The sequence below is a fragment of the Clupea harengus genome, chromosome 12 (assembly GCF_900700415.2).
Source record: "Clupea harengus chromosome 12, Ch_v2.0.2, whole genome shotgun sequence".
In the NCBI taxonomy this organism is placed as follows: Eukaryota; Metazoa; Chordata; class Actinopteri; order Clupeiformes; family Clupeidae; genus Clupea; species Clupea harengus.
The window spans coordinates 20,420,919-20,435,456 of record NC_045163.1 but is presented as its reverse complement, the minus strand read 5'-3'; the positions used below and the strand labels follow the sequence as shown (position 1 = coordinate 20,435,456).

Genomic DNA, 14,538 nt, shown 5'->3' with positions numbered 1-14,538 from the left:
GAAAGGTGTGAATAAATGGGGTATAATGCACATCTGAATCTTTCAGCACTGACGTCCAAACCCTGTTATTAGGGAACACAAATACACAGTCTCTTTCAGTTTTTATATACCTATCTCTCTGTCACACCCACCCACCCACACACACACACACACACACACACACAGACACAAACAATTTCTTGCAGAGTGCATTTCAATTCTGGTCAGGCCCGAGAAGTGAGTTTTGGACTCAATCTTTTGACTTTCATCGGTCTGCTCCACATCCTTGACTCCCTTTCTTTTGAAGGGATTAATACACAGACCGGTCCCTTGCTTCCCTCGCTTCTTCCCCTCACTCTCTCTCTCTCCTTTTTTTCATTCTCTTCTTTCCTATCATTCTCACTCCTTCCCCGGTGACTGGGTCGAACAAAGGCACGAATGGGCATAAGACAGGGCTTAATGGGCGGGACAGAGGGCTTTGGTGTGGAGCGAATAATGGCTGCTATAGAAACCCCCTTTTATTTTCTCTATTATTTCTCCACTTTTATGTCAACTATTCTTGTGTCAGCTTTGAAGAAATGTGAGAAGGGTACGGAGACATCAGTGTTCTCATAAGGAAGGTTATTGACTGCATTTGGACCAGTAGCAACCACCAAACCTTGACTGTATCAAACACGCAAAATAGAAGTTTTCTTGTAATTAAGAATCTATGGTAATATTATGCACTTCCTATCCTTTTAGAGTGAATGTAGAATACTTAATGTAAGTCTTATTGATGTGATGTCAGTTTAAGGCTCTCTGCATACATACATCTGCATCTTTAAGAAGACTTCCTGCTTCACCTCAGGAATTCAAAAATGATATTCCACCACACAGTCAACACACAGAGGAATACAGTGTGTGTGTGTGTGTGTGTGTGTGTGTGTGTGTGTGTGTGTGTGTGTGTGTGTGTGTGTGTGTGTGTGTGTGTGTGTGTGTGTGAGGGAAAGAGACACCAAGTAGCACACTCCTCACCCCTGAGGACGGGAAAGTGTTTGCTCATGGCCCATAACTCAACAGTGACTCAGTGCAGTCACAACAGCTGTATGACACTGGCGGAAAAGGTGACAGTGATCAATGCGATCGATCAGGTTGAGTAAAGGTTACTTCCCTGTGGACCTCCGGTCTGCTGTGCATATCACAAAAGAGAAGAGAGGAGAGAGGAGAGGACGGTAGAGAGGAGAGGAGAGGAACCCATCAAAAAAAGAGGTCAGGAAAGTTGATCGAAAAGAGTGGAAGTCAGGAAAGGAGAGGAGAGAGGAAGGGAATGGAAGGAATGAAAAGAGAAGAGAAAAGAAGACAAGAATGGAAAGGAAGAGAAGAGAGAAGTGAATAGAGAGTAGGAGAGTAGGGAAGAGTAAACAGAGTTTGAAAGAGTTCAGGTGAGAGGAGGGGGAATGGAGAGGTGAGAAGAACAGAGGAGTGAGAGGAGAGATAAGAAGAAGTAGGGGAGAGAGGAGGAGCAGGGGAAGAGAAGAGCTGGAGAAGAGAGGAGAAAACAGAAGAGGAGTGACGTAGAGTGGACTAGGACAGAGAGGAGAGTAGGAGTGTCTGATAATGTCCTCTTTGACTTTCACAACATCACACACACACGTTGAGACTGTGTATCTGTCATTTAAACAGATATCACACACACACACACACACGTTGAGACTGTGTATCTGTCATTTAAACAGACATCACACACACACACACACACACACACACACACACACACACACACACACGTTGAGACTGTGTATCTGTCATTTAAACAAAGTCTGTAAATAACTCCAAAAGTACACAAACCAAAGCTGAGCTCTTACCCTGTCACCCTTTATGCCCATGTCTCCCTTAAAGCCTGGGAATCCATCCTCGCCCTGCAAGAGACAGACAGATGGAGGGAGACAGAGAAAGAGAGAGAGAGAGAGAGAGAGAATGAATTTATTGTAACTCAACGGCATGCATCGTAAAAAAACAAACACACTGAAATTTCAAGAGATACTACTATACTACTATTGATTTTATTTGCAAAAAGAACCACATGCAAGTACTTTTACACACACACACACACACACACCGCATAATGACTGATAAGTCTCATTTTCTGCACAGTAAAATAAATAATAATCATATCACTGAAATTTCAAGAGATACTGCAAAATATTGATTTTATTTGCAAAAAAGAACCACATGCAAGTACTTTTACACACACACACACACACACACACACACACACACCACATAATGACTGATAAGTCTCATTTTCTCCAGTGAACTGAAGAAAAGTAAAGGGGCTATTTTTGGTTGGAGAAACGAGGGAATAACACACCCACAGAGATAAAACATTAATATTACCCCAGAAGTGCATTAGGGCTATGCCATCTCAACACACACAGGCACGCACATGCACCTCACACACACATACTTACACACACAAATACACACATGCACACACTCACAGACGTACCTTTTCACCCTTTCCTCCTTTCAGACCACGGACTCCATCAGCTCCCTGAAAAGCAAATCATGCTGAGATCAATAACCTTCTACACACACACACACACACACACACACACACACACATTCTCTCTCTCACACACACACACTCAGACTCTCACACACACACACACACACACACGCACACACCAGGTCAGCTTTTAATTCAGGATTACATCTAAAACACCCCATGAGTCTGAAAACCCAAATATCTTCTCAAGAAAAGAAATGGAACGTTGTACTTTAAAACTTTGAAAGTGTGTGCGTGTGGTGTGTGTGTGTGTGTGTGTGTAGAGGTGGAAAGATGCTTCTTGTCAGCAGGGAAGCTGGGCTGTGGAAGAGAATATAAAGTAGAGACCTCTCCAGCTGAGCTAGACCTTCACTCTGGCATGACCATGTTTGAGTGTGTGTGTGTGTGTGTGTGTGTGTGTGTGTGTGTGTGTGTTTGTGTGTGTGTGTGTGTGTGTGTGTGTGTGTGTGTGTGTGTGTGTGTGTGTGTGTGTGTGTGTGTGTGTGTGTGTGTGTGTGTGTGTGTGTGTGTGTGTGTTGTTGTATGAGTGTGTGCCTGGGTCACTGCGGATATGTATTTCTGTGTTTTTTATGCTGTCTTTAAGTGCATGAACACTTAACAATATCAACCAGGAACCAAGAGGGGCAGTGCATGTCTTGCCATATTTATATTGTCTTGCCATATTTATATTGTCTTGCCATCTGTTTTTCACTTCATCCAAGTGTGTGTAGCTGCCTGCGACACTATTGATTCTGTCTGTTTAAGCTGCACAAGTCCTAGTGTGTCGTTTGAGTGGTGTAGACTGACTGCCCTGTATGATCTTTATCTCAATGTCCGATGACACATTATCAACATGTATATCTATTTCTGTTTGCGCTGCACTCTCCAGCGTTCGAACCTTCATCCCAGAAAGGACAAACACAAGCAACGTGGATAAAAAAAAAGAAAAAACATTTCAGAACTGGCTACTCAAAGTGAGGTTGATAAAAAAGGGGCTGTACGGATTTTGGTCATCCTTACACACGAACAGTCACAACAGCATGATCATTCCCAGGTCCAGTTAGTGCACAGAACCTACCTTAACACCTCTGGGTCCAGGATATCCAATTGGCCCTTGAGGACCAGATGGTCCCTGAAATGAAGAGGAAGGGAAACTGTGAGGACAACTGGGAACAGCTAACAGCTCTTGTATGAGTACATAGGTGTGTGTGGAGAACATCTGGGAACGGCTAACAGCTAACAGCTCTTGTATGAGTACATAGGTGTGTGTGGAGAACATCTGGGAACGGCTAACAGCTAACAGCTCTTGTATGAGTACAAAGGTGTGTGTGGAGAACATCTGGGAACGGCTAACAGCTAACAGCTCTTGTATGAGTACATAGGTGTGTGTGGAGAACATCTGAATGGGAGTATGCATGATGTGTGTCATTTACCAAATGTCCTTTCTCTCCAGATGGGCCCTCTTTTCCTGGGTGACCCTGTATGAGGAAGAAAAACAGTGATGATGATGATGATGATGACTATGACATTATAGATGTTTAGGGTGATAAAGCCTTGTTCTGACAAACTGTCGGAACTGAAACACATTTTATAAAGTGAAGAGGTCGCATACCCCCCCCTCCCCACACACACACACACACACACACACACACACACACATACTTTTCTTTGCTTGCTCTGAGAGCTGATAGGGTTTGATTATGCTCCCCTGTGATGTCTGCCTATCTACTGAGTTTAATGAATGAGAAATTGAGGATGGGATGAAAAGATAGAGGCAGAGAGGGGGATAGAGAGGGGGGGGGCGGGGGGGGGGAGAGAAATGCTGCTGTGGAATATTATCTTTGTGTGATTGCATTTTTATTGCACCAGAGTGTTTCATTTGATCTGTGTACGCGCAGAATATCTGAAGTTACATCACATGACCCCCCCCTTATCTTTCTCTCTCAAATACATGCAACCACAAACACACACACACACAAACACACACACACACACACACTTTCCAAAACAGACATCAAAAGCCATCGGGGGAACATGAGGTGACGCAGAGGAACACAACATATGTTCCCTACTCTCTCTCTCTCTCTCTCTCTCTCTCTCTCTCTCTCACACACACACAAACACACTCACACAGATTGCTGTTGGTCTCTCGACACCTGCCCAGACCCCAAACACCTGTCCATCACAGGTGCACCCTGGGAGGCTAACCTGTGAGGCAGATTGTGTTTGTTGTGGTTGTGTGTGTGTGTGTGTGTGTGTGTGTGTGTGACAGACTCACTGGTGGGCCATCAGCTCCGGGCATTCCAGGAAGACCTGGTTTTCCATTTGGACCCTGTGGAACATTCCGGAAAATGAGCATTCAGGGAAAAATTGTAAACCACATCAACAGCAAACATGCACCTGCTACTACTACTACTACAACTACTACCACTATCACATTTCTAGTGTCTACTACTGCATGGTTACATAAACCCTTCGATATCTCTGAAGGGATTAGATTTAGGATTAGGATTTAGGATTAGGACTGTGGTAGTATTCTTACCACATGTATGAATGAAGGACATCACTATACAGTCCTCAGTTAAATTTTTATATATTTAAAGTGTTTACAAGTGTTTGTTAGAAACCTATGTCAGAATTACCCTACCATAAGCATAGCCTAGCCTATGCTGGAATATAATGCTGATGATGCATTGTGATGTTTACTGATGGGACGGCTACTGCTTGAACGTCTTTAAGGTGTCATTTCTACAGCAGGTGTTCACTGTCTTTTCTATAGCTGTTTCCACAATGGTGTCTCAGCAATATATGTACATGAACTAATATGGAATATATCTTCGCGCACATAGACACACACAGATACACAAACACACACCTTCTCTCCAGGTGGTCCGATGGCTCCCTGAGGCCCTGGTAGTCCCTGTAAGGAGAGGCACAGAGACTTACAACTTTTGCATTGGCTCTGGAAATGGCTGACACTAATGATCACCAATCAGCAGCATGGATTTCAGTGATTGACAAGGGGGACAGCTACTCACTTGAGCACCGGGGCCGCCTTGCTGTCCTGGAGGTCCCGGCTCTCCCTGGGGTCCCTATAGCAAACGAAACAACATAATGGTTACTACTGGATACAAATGTTAACCATGTATAACACTTTATGTACAATCTTAGTAATGACTCGCATTAAAGAGCCTCACTGTTACAGGTAATGCTGATAACTATCATTTTCATTTTGAGCAATAACACATACACACAGTCTTTCTTTCTCCTTCTCTCTGTCTCACACACACACACACACATCTGACACATGTCTAATTGTGTGTGTATTATCTTGTGAGTCTCCCTTCACTGGTAAATGCTCTTGTATTTGAGCATAATGGTCAGAACACACATAGATGCATGCACACACACACACACACAGTTATTATCCTTGACAAAGAAAAACATGCTCATTTGTGAATTCCATCAATATGACCTTCTCATTCAGAATGGATCTGTGTCCATGCGTGCACATTTGTTTGTGCATGTGAGTCTGTGTGTGTGTGTGTGTGTGTGTGTGTGTGTGTGTGTGTGTGTGTGTGTGTGTGTGTGTGTGTGTGTGTCCGCATTGTTCTGTGGTAGCAGTGCTGCTGGCGTCTCCTTTCTCATAGCAGTCATAAATATCTGAGACTCACAATGTTTCCTTTGGGTCCGGGGTGGCCGTCCATACCAGTCACACCCTACAAACATAACAACAATAACAACACATCAACATAACAACACATCAACATAACATCACAACAACATCATAAACACAGTAAATAAACACAGTAAACAAACACCCACACCTCCGCTGTCAACAGCTGAGTAAAAAAACACTATGATCGTTCAATGTATGATACTCTGCGCATTATAGTTATGAATATATTATTCATAAGGTATTTATGAATGTATAATTCATACGGAATATCTACATGGTGACAGGGGGTTCTTTTATCGAGCATAAATTCTATGTTAGCCTAAGTCCTCCTGCTGCAGCCCAGAACCGCTTAGCTATTCACTGGGCATAGCTGGCACTTACTCATGAGGCTGTGTTTGCATTATGATCTCCATAGAGGTTCAGCTAAGTAGAAGTCCTCATAGACAACTGTGGTTATGTAACGTGGCTGATCACCAAAAGGCAGTTTTTGTAACACAACGTATTAGTAGTCAGCTTTCAAAAGCTCTCAAAGCACACGCTAGTGCTGAGAGCATCACCTTAGGCCTGGAGAGAGGTCTCAGTAGGTGACTGACATCATGGATGGTACACATAGTTAGAACACATGATGATATTTTTTAAGGATTTGATCTGGTATTCATATAGCCATCCTTTGCCATTATATGCCCAACAGTCCAATGTTACTGTTCCTCTTGTACATCTGTTGTAATGAACTCACTCATCTACAACGTAAGCAAATCTGCTCCTAAGCTTTTGACAATTTAAATGAGTGAGAGTTATGGACCTGAGATTCAATAGATCGGTTGTAATACGCAGTAATCAGAACTGCAATCTAAATGCTGAGTTGCAGTGATAAGAGTAATCAGTGAAGGGTTTTGTGTGCCGGACTCACAGGAGGTCCAGGAGGCCCTGATGGTCCTTTGGGTCCCAGCAAACCACGAGGTCCCTAAGAGAGAGAGATGAAATAAGATGAGAGACAGACAAACAGAGGGGACAAAATATCAGGCATGCAGAGGTATTTTCTGTCCGAGTGCGATGTGTGATGTGGTCTTGAGTGTTTCAGTCTTTCAATGAACTGTGCTGGGTGGATACACTTTGCAGTCACCGACAGTGCTACTCCTCCCCCTGGTGGATGTGTGTTGCACTTACAGCTCTTCACTGCATTCACATTGGACTAGATGCTGCATCTTTGCCTGTTTCTCATCAATTACTGTGCTCCTCTTATTTATTTATTTGTTTTTTTTACTGAAGTTTTTTGGCCTTCATAAGCGTTTCCTCTGACAGACTCAGGGGCATGCTTAAAAATCACTATTTCATCGCACAACACTAAACCTATGTTTCTCTCTCTCGTGTGTGTATGTGTGTGTGCATGTGCGTGTGTGTGTCTGTGTGTGTGTGGCTGACACTTACAGATTCACCTGGAAGTCCCCTAGGTCCGATCTCACCATCATCTCCCTATGATAGAGGAAATGGTATCAGTCATGAGCAATATAAACAACCCTGTCCAACTTTAACATTACACTGGAGAGAAAAAAAAAACAAGAAAGAAGAGGGAGGACAACACAATGACTAAAAGGACAGTGGAAGGAAGAAAAAGGGGAGGCAACAGAAGGAGCGCAAGAGAGAGAGAGAGAGAGAGAGACAGATGAGGAGATCAAAGGGAAGAGTGGAGGAGAGCAGAGACAAAGGGGAGATGGGGACAGAGGAGTCGGGAGAACAAACACGGATCACACTCACTCTTTCTCCATCCTCTCCTGATGGCCCATGTGGTCCCTGAGGTCCTGATTCACCCTATAACACGGACACACAAACATATATACATATAAACTGCATGCATTATATGTACACAACTATATTCATATATCATATACAACTAATTTCAGGCAGTCACACTTTCGAAACCTTTTATTACATGTGAATAACAGCCTAATAACACCACTATTACAGCTGTTATTGAGTAAGATGCGCCTTACTCTGTGTCCTTTCTCGCCAGGGAGCCCAGCGAGGCCATCGAAACCCCTGTCACCCTGTGAGACACAGGAAGAGAGGGAATACAGCATTAGTTCCATACAATGGGTGGCAGATATTACACATAACTACTTGTGGCTTTGAGATACACATGATGTTCACTAGCAAATTAAAAAAAAAAGCTAAAAGCTAAACTGCTTGATGGTTGTGGGACTCATTCAAAATGAAAAAAAGACAGAAAAAAAATGTCTTTGTTCATGGTAGAAAATATCAGTTACAATGTGGTGCATTAGGGTGTTCAATGCTACATGTGACATCTTGGTTGTTATGTGAGCGGTTACCTTGGTACCAGTTTGGCCAGGCATGCCTCTGGCTCCATCAGCACCAGCACGACCCTACGGCACACACACCATAACACAGCTGTTACGCAACACACAGCGCAGAGCAACAGCACAGGGCAAACAACACTGACACAATCAGGAAACCCCCGCACAATAGAAGACAGTTGAAATTTCAACACAACAAGGACGTTGCGTTGTGAGAGACTTACCCTGCGGCCAGGCTTTCCTGAGGGGCCTGAAGAGCCTACGGGGCCACGGGGACCCTGGGAAGCAGAGGGATGAGAGGGAAGAGGAGGAAGAAAACAAAAAAGAAAGAGGATCATGTAGACATTCACATCAGATTAAATAATGTCAGTAAAATGAATCATGGGTATTGTAGTCTTTACCTGTGGACCAGACTCTCCAGACTCTCCCTTTAACCCGGAAACACCAGGAGGACCCTGGGTAATGGAACAGAATGTGTAGAAGTCAGGACACAAACCAGGAGGTTAACAAATCCATTCCACAGACGCAGGAACTAATAAATGATGGGCTGGCAGTGTCTGGGGTCGTTCTCCAGTATGTCAGAGGCTGTGCACAAGCCTGACGTCAGGTAAGGTCATTTCAGGTGTTGTGTGTTTCAGGTGATGTGTGTTTCAGGTGTTGTGTGTTTCAGGTGATGTGTGTTTCAGGTGTTGTGTGTTTCAGGTGTAGGTGTGTTCAGGTGTAGGTGTGTTCAGGTGTCGGTGTGTTTCAGGTGATGTGTGTTTCAGGTGTTGTGTGTTTCAGGTGATGTGTGTTTCGGGTGTTGTGTGTTTCAGGTGTTGTGTGTTTCAGGTGTTGTGTGTTTCAGGTGTGTTTCAGGTGATGTGTGTTTCAGGTGATGTGTGTTTCAGGTGTGTGTTTCAGGTGTCGGTGTGTTTCAGGTGATGTGTGTTTCAGGTGTCGGTGTGTTTCAGGTGATGTGTGTTTCAGGTGTTGTGTGTTTCAGGTGTTGTGTGTTTCAGGTGATGGTGTGAGCACATCAGGCAGATACTCACCAGGGGTCCTGGGCGACCTGTGAGTCCCATAGGACCAGTGGAGCCGCGCATGGCAAGCTGAGAAGAGAGGGAGCACAACACAGTGAATGTTTGCATGTGTCTCATTTGTGGGTGTGTGTGTGTGTGTGTTTGTGTGTGTGTGTGTGTGTGTGTGTGTATGTGTGTGTGTGTGTGTACAACAGAGTGTACTCCTGAGCTCCTGGGTGAATACAGAATAGTGTTTATTGTGTGTATATGAATAGTGTTAGTGTAGTGTATATGTATATTTGTGAATGGCGAGTTTATATGAGTATGAGTATGTATGTGTGTGTGTGTGTGTGTGTGTGTGTGTGTGTGTGTGTGTGTGTGTGTGTGTGTGTGTGTGTGTGTGTGTGTGTGTGTGTGTGTGTGTGCTCATACTCTGGCTTGTTGCATCATGGATTGCATCTGGGCTTCCTGAGCAGACACCTGTGGACCCTTCTGACCTGAATCTCCTCCAGAGCTGAACCGGAACTACAGACAGAAGGGAGACAGAAGGGAAGAGAGAGAGATTGATCATTTATGAATTTATGAAAGATGTCATTCTGCCTCTTTAACCAGTTCTCTGAAGGGTTGACAAACTTGTATCTTGTATCTACAATAACTGATAATGTAATCAGGATGAAAAACAATACTAATGCAATACACATTTCACTATGCTTAAGACTTTCACTGAAGCACATGACTGCATAAATGTTTATGATAATAATTTCCATTGCGTTCCGTTGAGAAATGTGTGACAAAATTGAAATGAAAAAAAAAAAACACACATAAAAAACCTGGTTAAAATCATCCACTCTCAAAGTTCCTTACCACTGTTTTTAAACATTACTATGTCTTAAGACTAACTGCTGCCACCTGGTGGTAGAACATCTGTATTGGTATTCAAGAGGTACCTTTGGAAATACGTGACAGGTAGCATCGCCATCTAGAGGACAATTACAACAACTGACAGGTGTCACTCAAAAAGCTCCTCCTCTCCAGGACCTCGCTTAGCTTTGATCTAATTTTGCCATGATCAGCTTTACTGATGCTGACAGCGTAGGATTCAGTGGAAATAACCGTTTTGTCATCAAATCACACTTGAAATATTCTGGACATATTCCTGTGCTTTCCTGTTGAAGCGTACCACCACAGAGGTTCGTTACTGGTGATTCTAAGTCTACAGTGATGAGACTGTGATTTACCAGTTGTACAACACGTTTCAACAGGATTCCTCCTCAACCCTCTCACTCTGGAGATTCAGATGGGCTAAAGACCCCAGTGCACACTGTACAGATCTCTTCTTTTGACCTTTCTAAAGCCCACAGCTGATCCACACTCTCACATACTGTCTGGAAGCTGTCTGACTATCCTGCACTGTGTACCTTTTTTTTAAATTTTTTTCAAAAATCTAATGCTGAGGTTTTTAAAAACCAGTCCAATTCTATACCTAATTTATTCACTAGTTTCGAATACACAGCAGACTAAAGAACCATGGCACAGTGACTGGGATTACATTTTCACTTTTAACTGTCTAAGATGGCCGTCTTCCACACTACAGTAACATCTCTCCCAATCCCACTCCATATCAACCGCTGTGCCTTTCCTAAGAGACTCTTACATCTGTTTTAGCAACACACACTTTCTAGAGACGTAAAGAACAGAGACAGAAGCCAAACAAGAGCTGTGTGACCGGGGAGCAAATGTTCCGCTAGTTAAATGTTGAAGTTCAATATGAACAGCAGACCGGAATCATATTTAAACTGATGAAATTAGGAGTTATCTCGGCACTCCCCCTCTTAAATGTATAAAACTTTCCATGAATAACAGTGGCGTGTGAAGTTTGTCAACGTCACCAATCCCTCTATCCAAGGATACTTTAACGTTAAAGAACTGCCCCCCCTGTCTGTGTGTGTGTGTGTGTGTGTGTACGCGTGCGTACGCGCGCGTCTAGATTCCAGACATCCCTAAAGCTGTTTCCCAGGCGTCTGCTCACACACCCTGGAGGGCAGAGACGTCTGTCTGCTTCCTCCACCCGTCTCCGTGGAAACGCTGACTTCAGCAATTTGCTGCTGGCGCTTAGCTATTGCTCGAAGACTTTCATGATCTCTTTTAGCTTACTGCATCCATCTACAGCTCACAATGGATTTCAATCTAGTCATTCAGTAGCTAAAGCTCCTATTTGCTCTTTCTCCTCAGCTCCTCAACATCTGAAGACTAGCTACAGTGTCTCTGTTGGCCATCTGTTTAACCCTCCAAAAGCGCTTTCAGACCCGTTCTGATCCATTAGCTGCTGTCGTCCATTTAAACCCTCAAAGTCTGCGACCCATTGAGCTTTCAAACAGAAACCTCCAGCTTTCATTTTTAACAATTTACCCCTGAGCATTAGCTGATATCTTTAGCTGGCAGGGCTAGTTGTTTCTTGATGACAGGGCTGAATGATTTCCTGTGTCACCAAAGCTTTTTTTAAGGGGAAAGGCAGAACAAGAAAAGAGAGAGAGAGAGAGAGCTTGGGGTCAAAAGACAGCTTCAAAGAGAGGGATGAAAGTAGAGGACGAGAAAGGGTGGGAGGTTAACAGAGTTGCGGCTTCAGAGAAAGGGTTTTTAGCAGGATGAAGGAGGCTTAGGACAAAAGGACAAATACAACGAGGATTGGATTAATATGCAGCAGAGATACACAACCCTACTGCTGATCAAAGACAGCCAAAGGACAATGTCATCCAATCAATTAAGTGGAAAGCTGACATTTTCTAACTTTTCTTTTTGCATCAATTGGGTAATTCTGGAGCTAATTTTCCTCACACGCACAACACCATGCCAAAAGTAACAACGTTTTCCAGAACTCACTGAAAATAAGTGCTAACCTGCTAACTACGAATTGTTCTAGTGATGCTATAGTTTTTCAAAGAATATTAATACACAAATCATGTGACTTTAAAGGGGGCGTGACAAAGACTAATATGGCGTTAGACTCAGCTGCAACTCTCTCATGGCCACTAGGGCGCAGTAAAGACTTACGTTCTCTATGGGTTATGGATCCCTGCGCACAGTTGGCAACAGGACACCAGATAAACATTAGCGTATTTACAGCCCATTTACTTACAGGCAACATCATGACTGTCCCAGGGGGTCCTGGTAGACCATCAGCACCAGCAAGACCAGAGCGACCAGGTAGGCCCTACGAAGACAGACAGGAAGAAAAGGAGTATGGGTAATGTAGGAAAACATGTGACTTGTTTGTGTGTTTTAGTCCATAAACAATATTTATGCATGAGCCCATTTAGGATATATAGGGATAATCTATAGGAGTTCTGTGTACTCTGCGTGATACACTGTAAATTGTCACTGGCAGATACTTCAGTACGGGTCAGCTGATTGGGTCTCCAGCTGTGGCAAGGCTTGTTGCTGTTTACTGTTGTTTTGTGGTTGCCATGGTAACTCACCCTCTCTCCAGGATCTCCAGAACTGCCTGGTGGGCCAGAGGAACCTGGGGGACCAGGTAGACCCTGCAGAGACCAAAAAAACACACGTTTACACACAGACACACTCACACATACATGATGGATGTGCACATACATAGACAGATCCTCACAAACACGTATGTACACAGATATTTAAGTCTCTGGAGTATCACGCACACAAAAACAGAAATATATAGGGGGACGCGTCTGTGGGAACGTGTATGTGTGTGGCTCTGCATAAATGTGGCAGTTTGTATTTCTGAGGGACATTAGAAATGAACAGCTACAACAGTGATGGCACAAAGCCAAAGCCAACTGGGGAGATGAATTCTCTGTCAGGCATCTGATTGAATAATCATTCATCGGCGCACATCCAATAGTTCCTCATGAGCTAATCACAGCTAGTGACACATCACATAGTGTGTGTGTGTGTGTGTGTGTGTGTGTGTGTGTGTGTGTGTGTGTGTGTGTGTGTGTGTGGGTGTGTGTGTGTGTGTGTGTGTGTGCGCACAGGAATGGCTAGAGTGTGGACTAAAAAGACAGAGGGTGGGAAGGGTGATATAAATAGAAAGGAAGCTGCAGACTTACAGTTGGGCCTTCAGGACCAGGTGGACCCTCCACCAGCATTCCCTGGAACAAAAGAGGAGATAAGTCACTTTGCTTTGTATATACAAATATCTAATATCTAGATCTAATATACAATTGGGTGGGTGTGTCTGTGCATGTGTGTGTGTGTGTGTGTGTGTGTGTGTGTGTGTGTATGTGTGTGTGTGTGTGTGTGTCTGTGTGGGTGTCTGTGTCTGCACTTGCAGTTCTGTAGAAGAACATGCTCCGTGTGTCTCTATGAGAACTTGTCAGAACATGACTGCGTGTAGATCACTAACACTGGGAGGTTGTGCGCGTCTTCATCTCTCTTGGTCTATTGAATATGCAGTGTGTGTCTCACTGAAACATCTCCCAACACACACCCAACACACACACACACACACACACACACACACACACACACACACACACACACACACACACACACACACACACACACACACACACACACACACACACACACACACAGTAAGAAAAGTTACTCACAGGCTCAATGACAGCAGGCTCTCCTTTTTGTCCCTTTTCTCCGCTGGCTCCATCCACCTGTAAAGGCAGGCAGGCAGACACACACACACACACACACACACAAGTTAGAATAAGTTAGCATAAGTACTGGAACAAATCAATTAAAAGTACTGCATGAGTGAGTGAATAAATATATGAATGAGTGTGTGTGTGTGAGAGTGTGTGTGCTTGAGGACATTACCGCTCTGAAATCGGTCTCAGCGGGCAGCACTTTGTCGCGATCTGAGTCGGTGTAGTAGTCAGGATAGCTTTCATAGATGTCCTTGATGTCCTTCTCGTTGTAATCCTGAATGTCCAGGTCTTCGTAATCCACCTCTCCACCCACCCCACCATGTCCTCCTCCGGTGGCTACTGAGCCTGTCCCAGCGCCCGCTCCTGCGCTGGCAGCCCCGCCTCCCACAGACACGGAGCCGCC

At 44.1% G+C, this 14,538-nt stretch overlaps 1 protein-coding gene across 4 annotated transcripts in view; it reads right to left on the bottom strand.

Moving 5' to 3' along the window:
- col5a1 (procollagen, type V, alpha 1) overlaps window positions 1–14,538 on the bottom strand; it is an 84,908-nt gene that overhangs the window by 23,732 nt on the left and 46,638 nt on the right. For all 4 annotated transcript variants that reach the window (XM_012830170.3, XM_012830171.3, XM_031577313.2 and 1 more), the window contains 22 exons: window positions 14,305–14,538; window positions 14,085–14,141; window positions 13,581–13,622; window positions 12,975–13,037; window positions 12,635–12,709; window positions 9,931–10,023; window positions 9,532–9,588; window positions 8,899–8,952; window positions 8,722–8,775; window positions 8,513–8,566; window positions 8,177–8,230; window positions 7,941–7,994; window positions 7,614–7,658; window positions 7,096–7,149; window positions 6,181–6,225; window positions 5,545–5,598; window positions 5,382–5,426; window positions 4,785–4,838; window positions 3,940–3,984; window positions 3,585–3,638; window positions 2,468–2,512; window positions 1,824–1,877 (listed from right to left, as the gene is read on the bottom strand). The exon at window positions 14,305–14,538 is cut by the window's right edge and continues 333 nt beyond it. In XM_012830170.3, coding sequence (XP_012685624.2) covers window positions 1,824–1,877; window positions 2,468–2,512; window positions 3,585–3,638; window positions 3,940–3,984; window positions 4,785–4,838; window positions 5,382–5,426; window positions 5,545–5,598; window positions 6,181–6,225; window positions 7,096–7,149; window positions 7,614–7,658; window positions 7,941–7,994; window positions 8,177–8,230; window positions 8,513–8,566; window positions 8,722–8,775; window positions 8,899–8,952; window positions 9,532–9,588; window positions 9,931–10,023; window positions 12,635–12,709; window positions 12,975–13,037; window positions 13,581–13,622; window positions 14,085–14,141; window positions 14,305–14,538 — 1,386 coding nt within the window. The remainder of the gene's footprint in view (window positions 1–1,823; window positions 1,878–2,467; window positions 2,513–3,584; window positions 3,639–3,939; window positions 3,985–4,784; window positions 4,839–5,381; window positions 5,427–5,544; window positions 5,599–6,180; window positions 6,226–7,095; window positions 7,150–7,613; window positions 7,659–7,940; window positions 7,995–8,176; window positions 8,231–8,512; window positions 8,567–8,721; window positions 8,776–8,898; window positions 8,953–9,531; window positions 9,589–9,930; window positions 10,024–12,634; window positions 12,710–12,974; window positions 13,038–13,580; window positions 13,623–14,084; window positions 14,142–14,304) is intronic.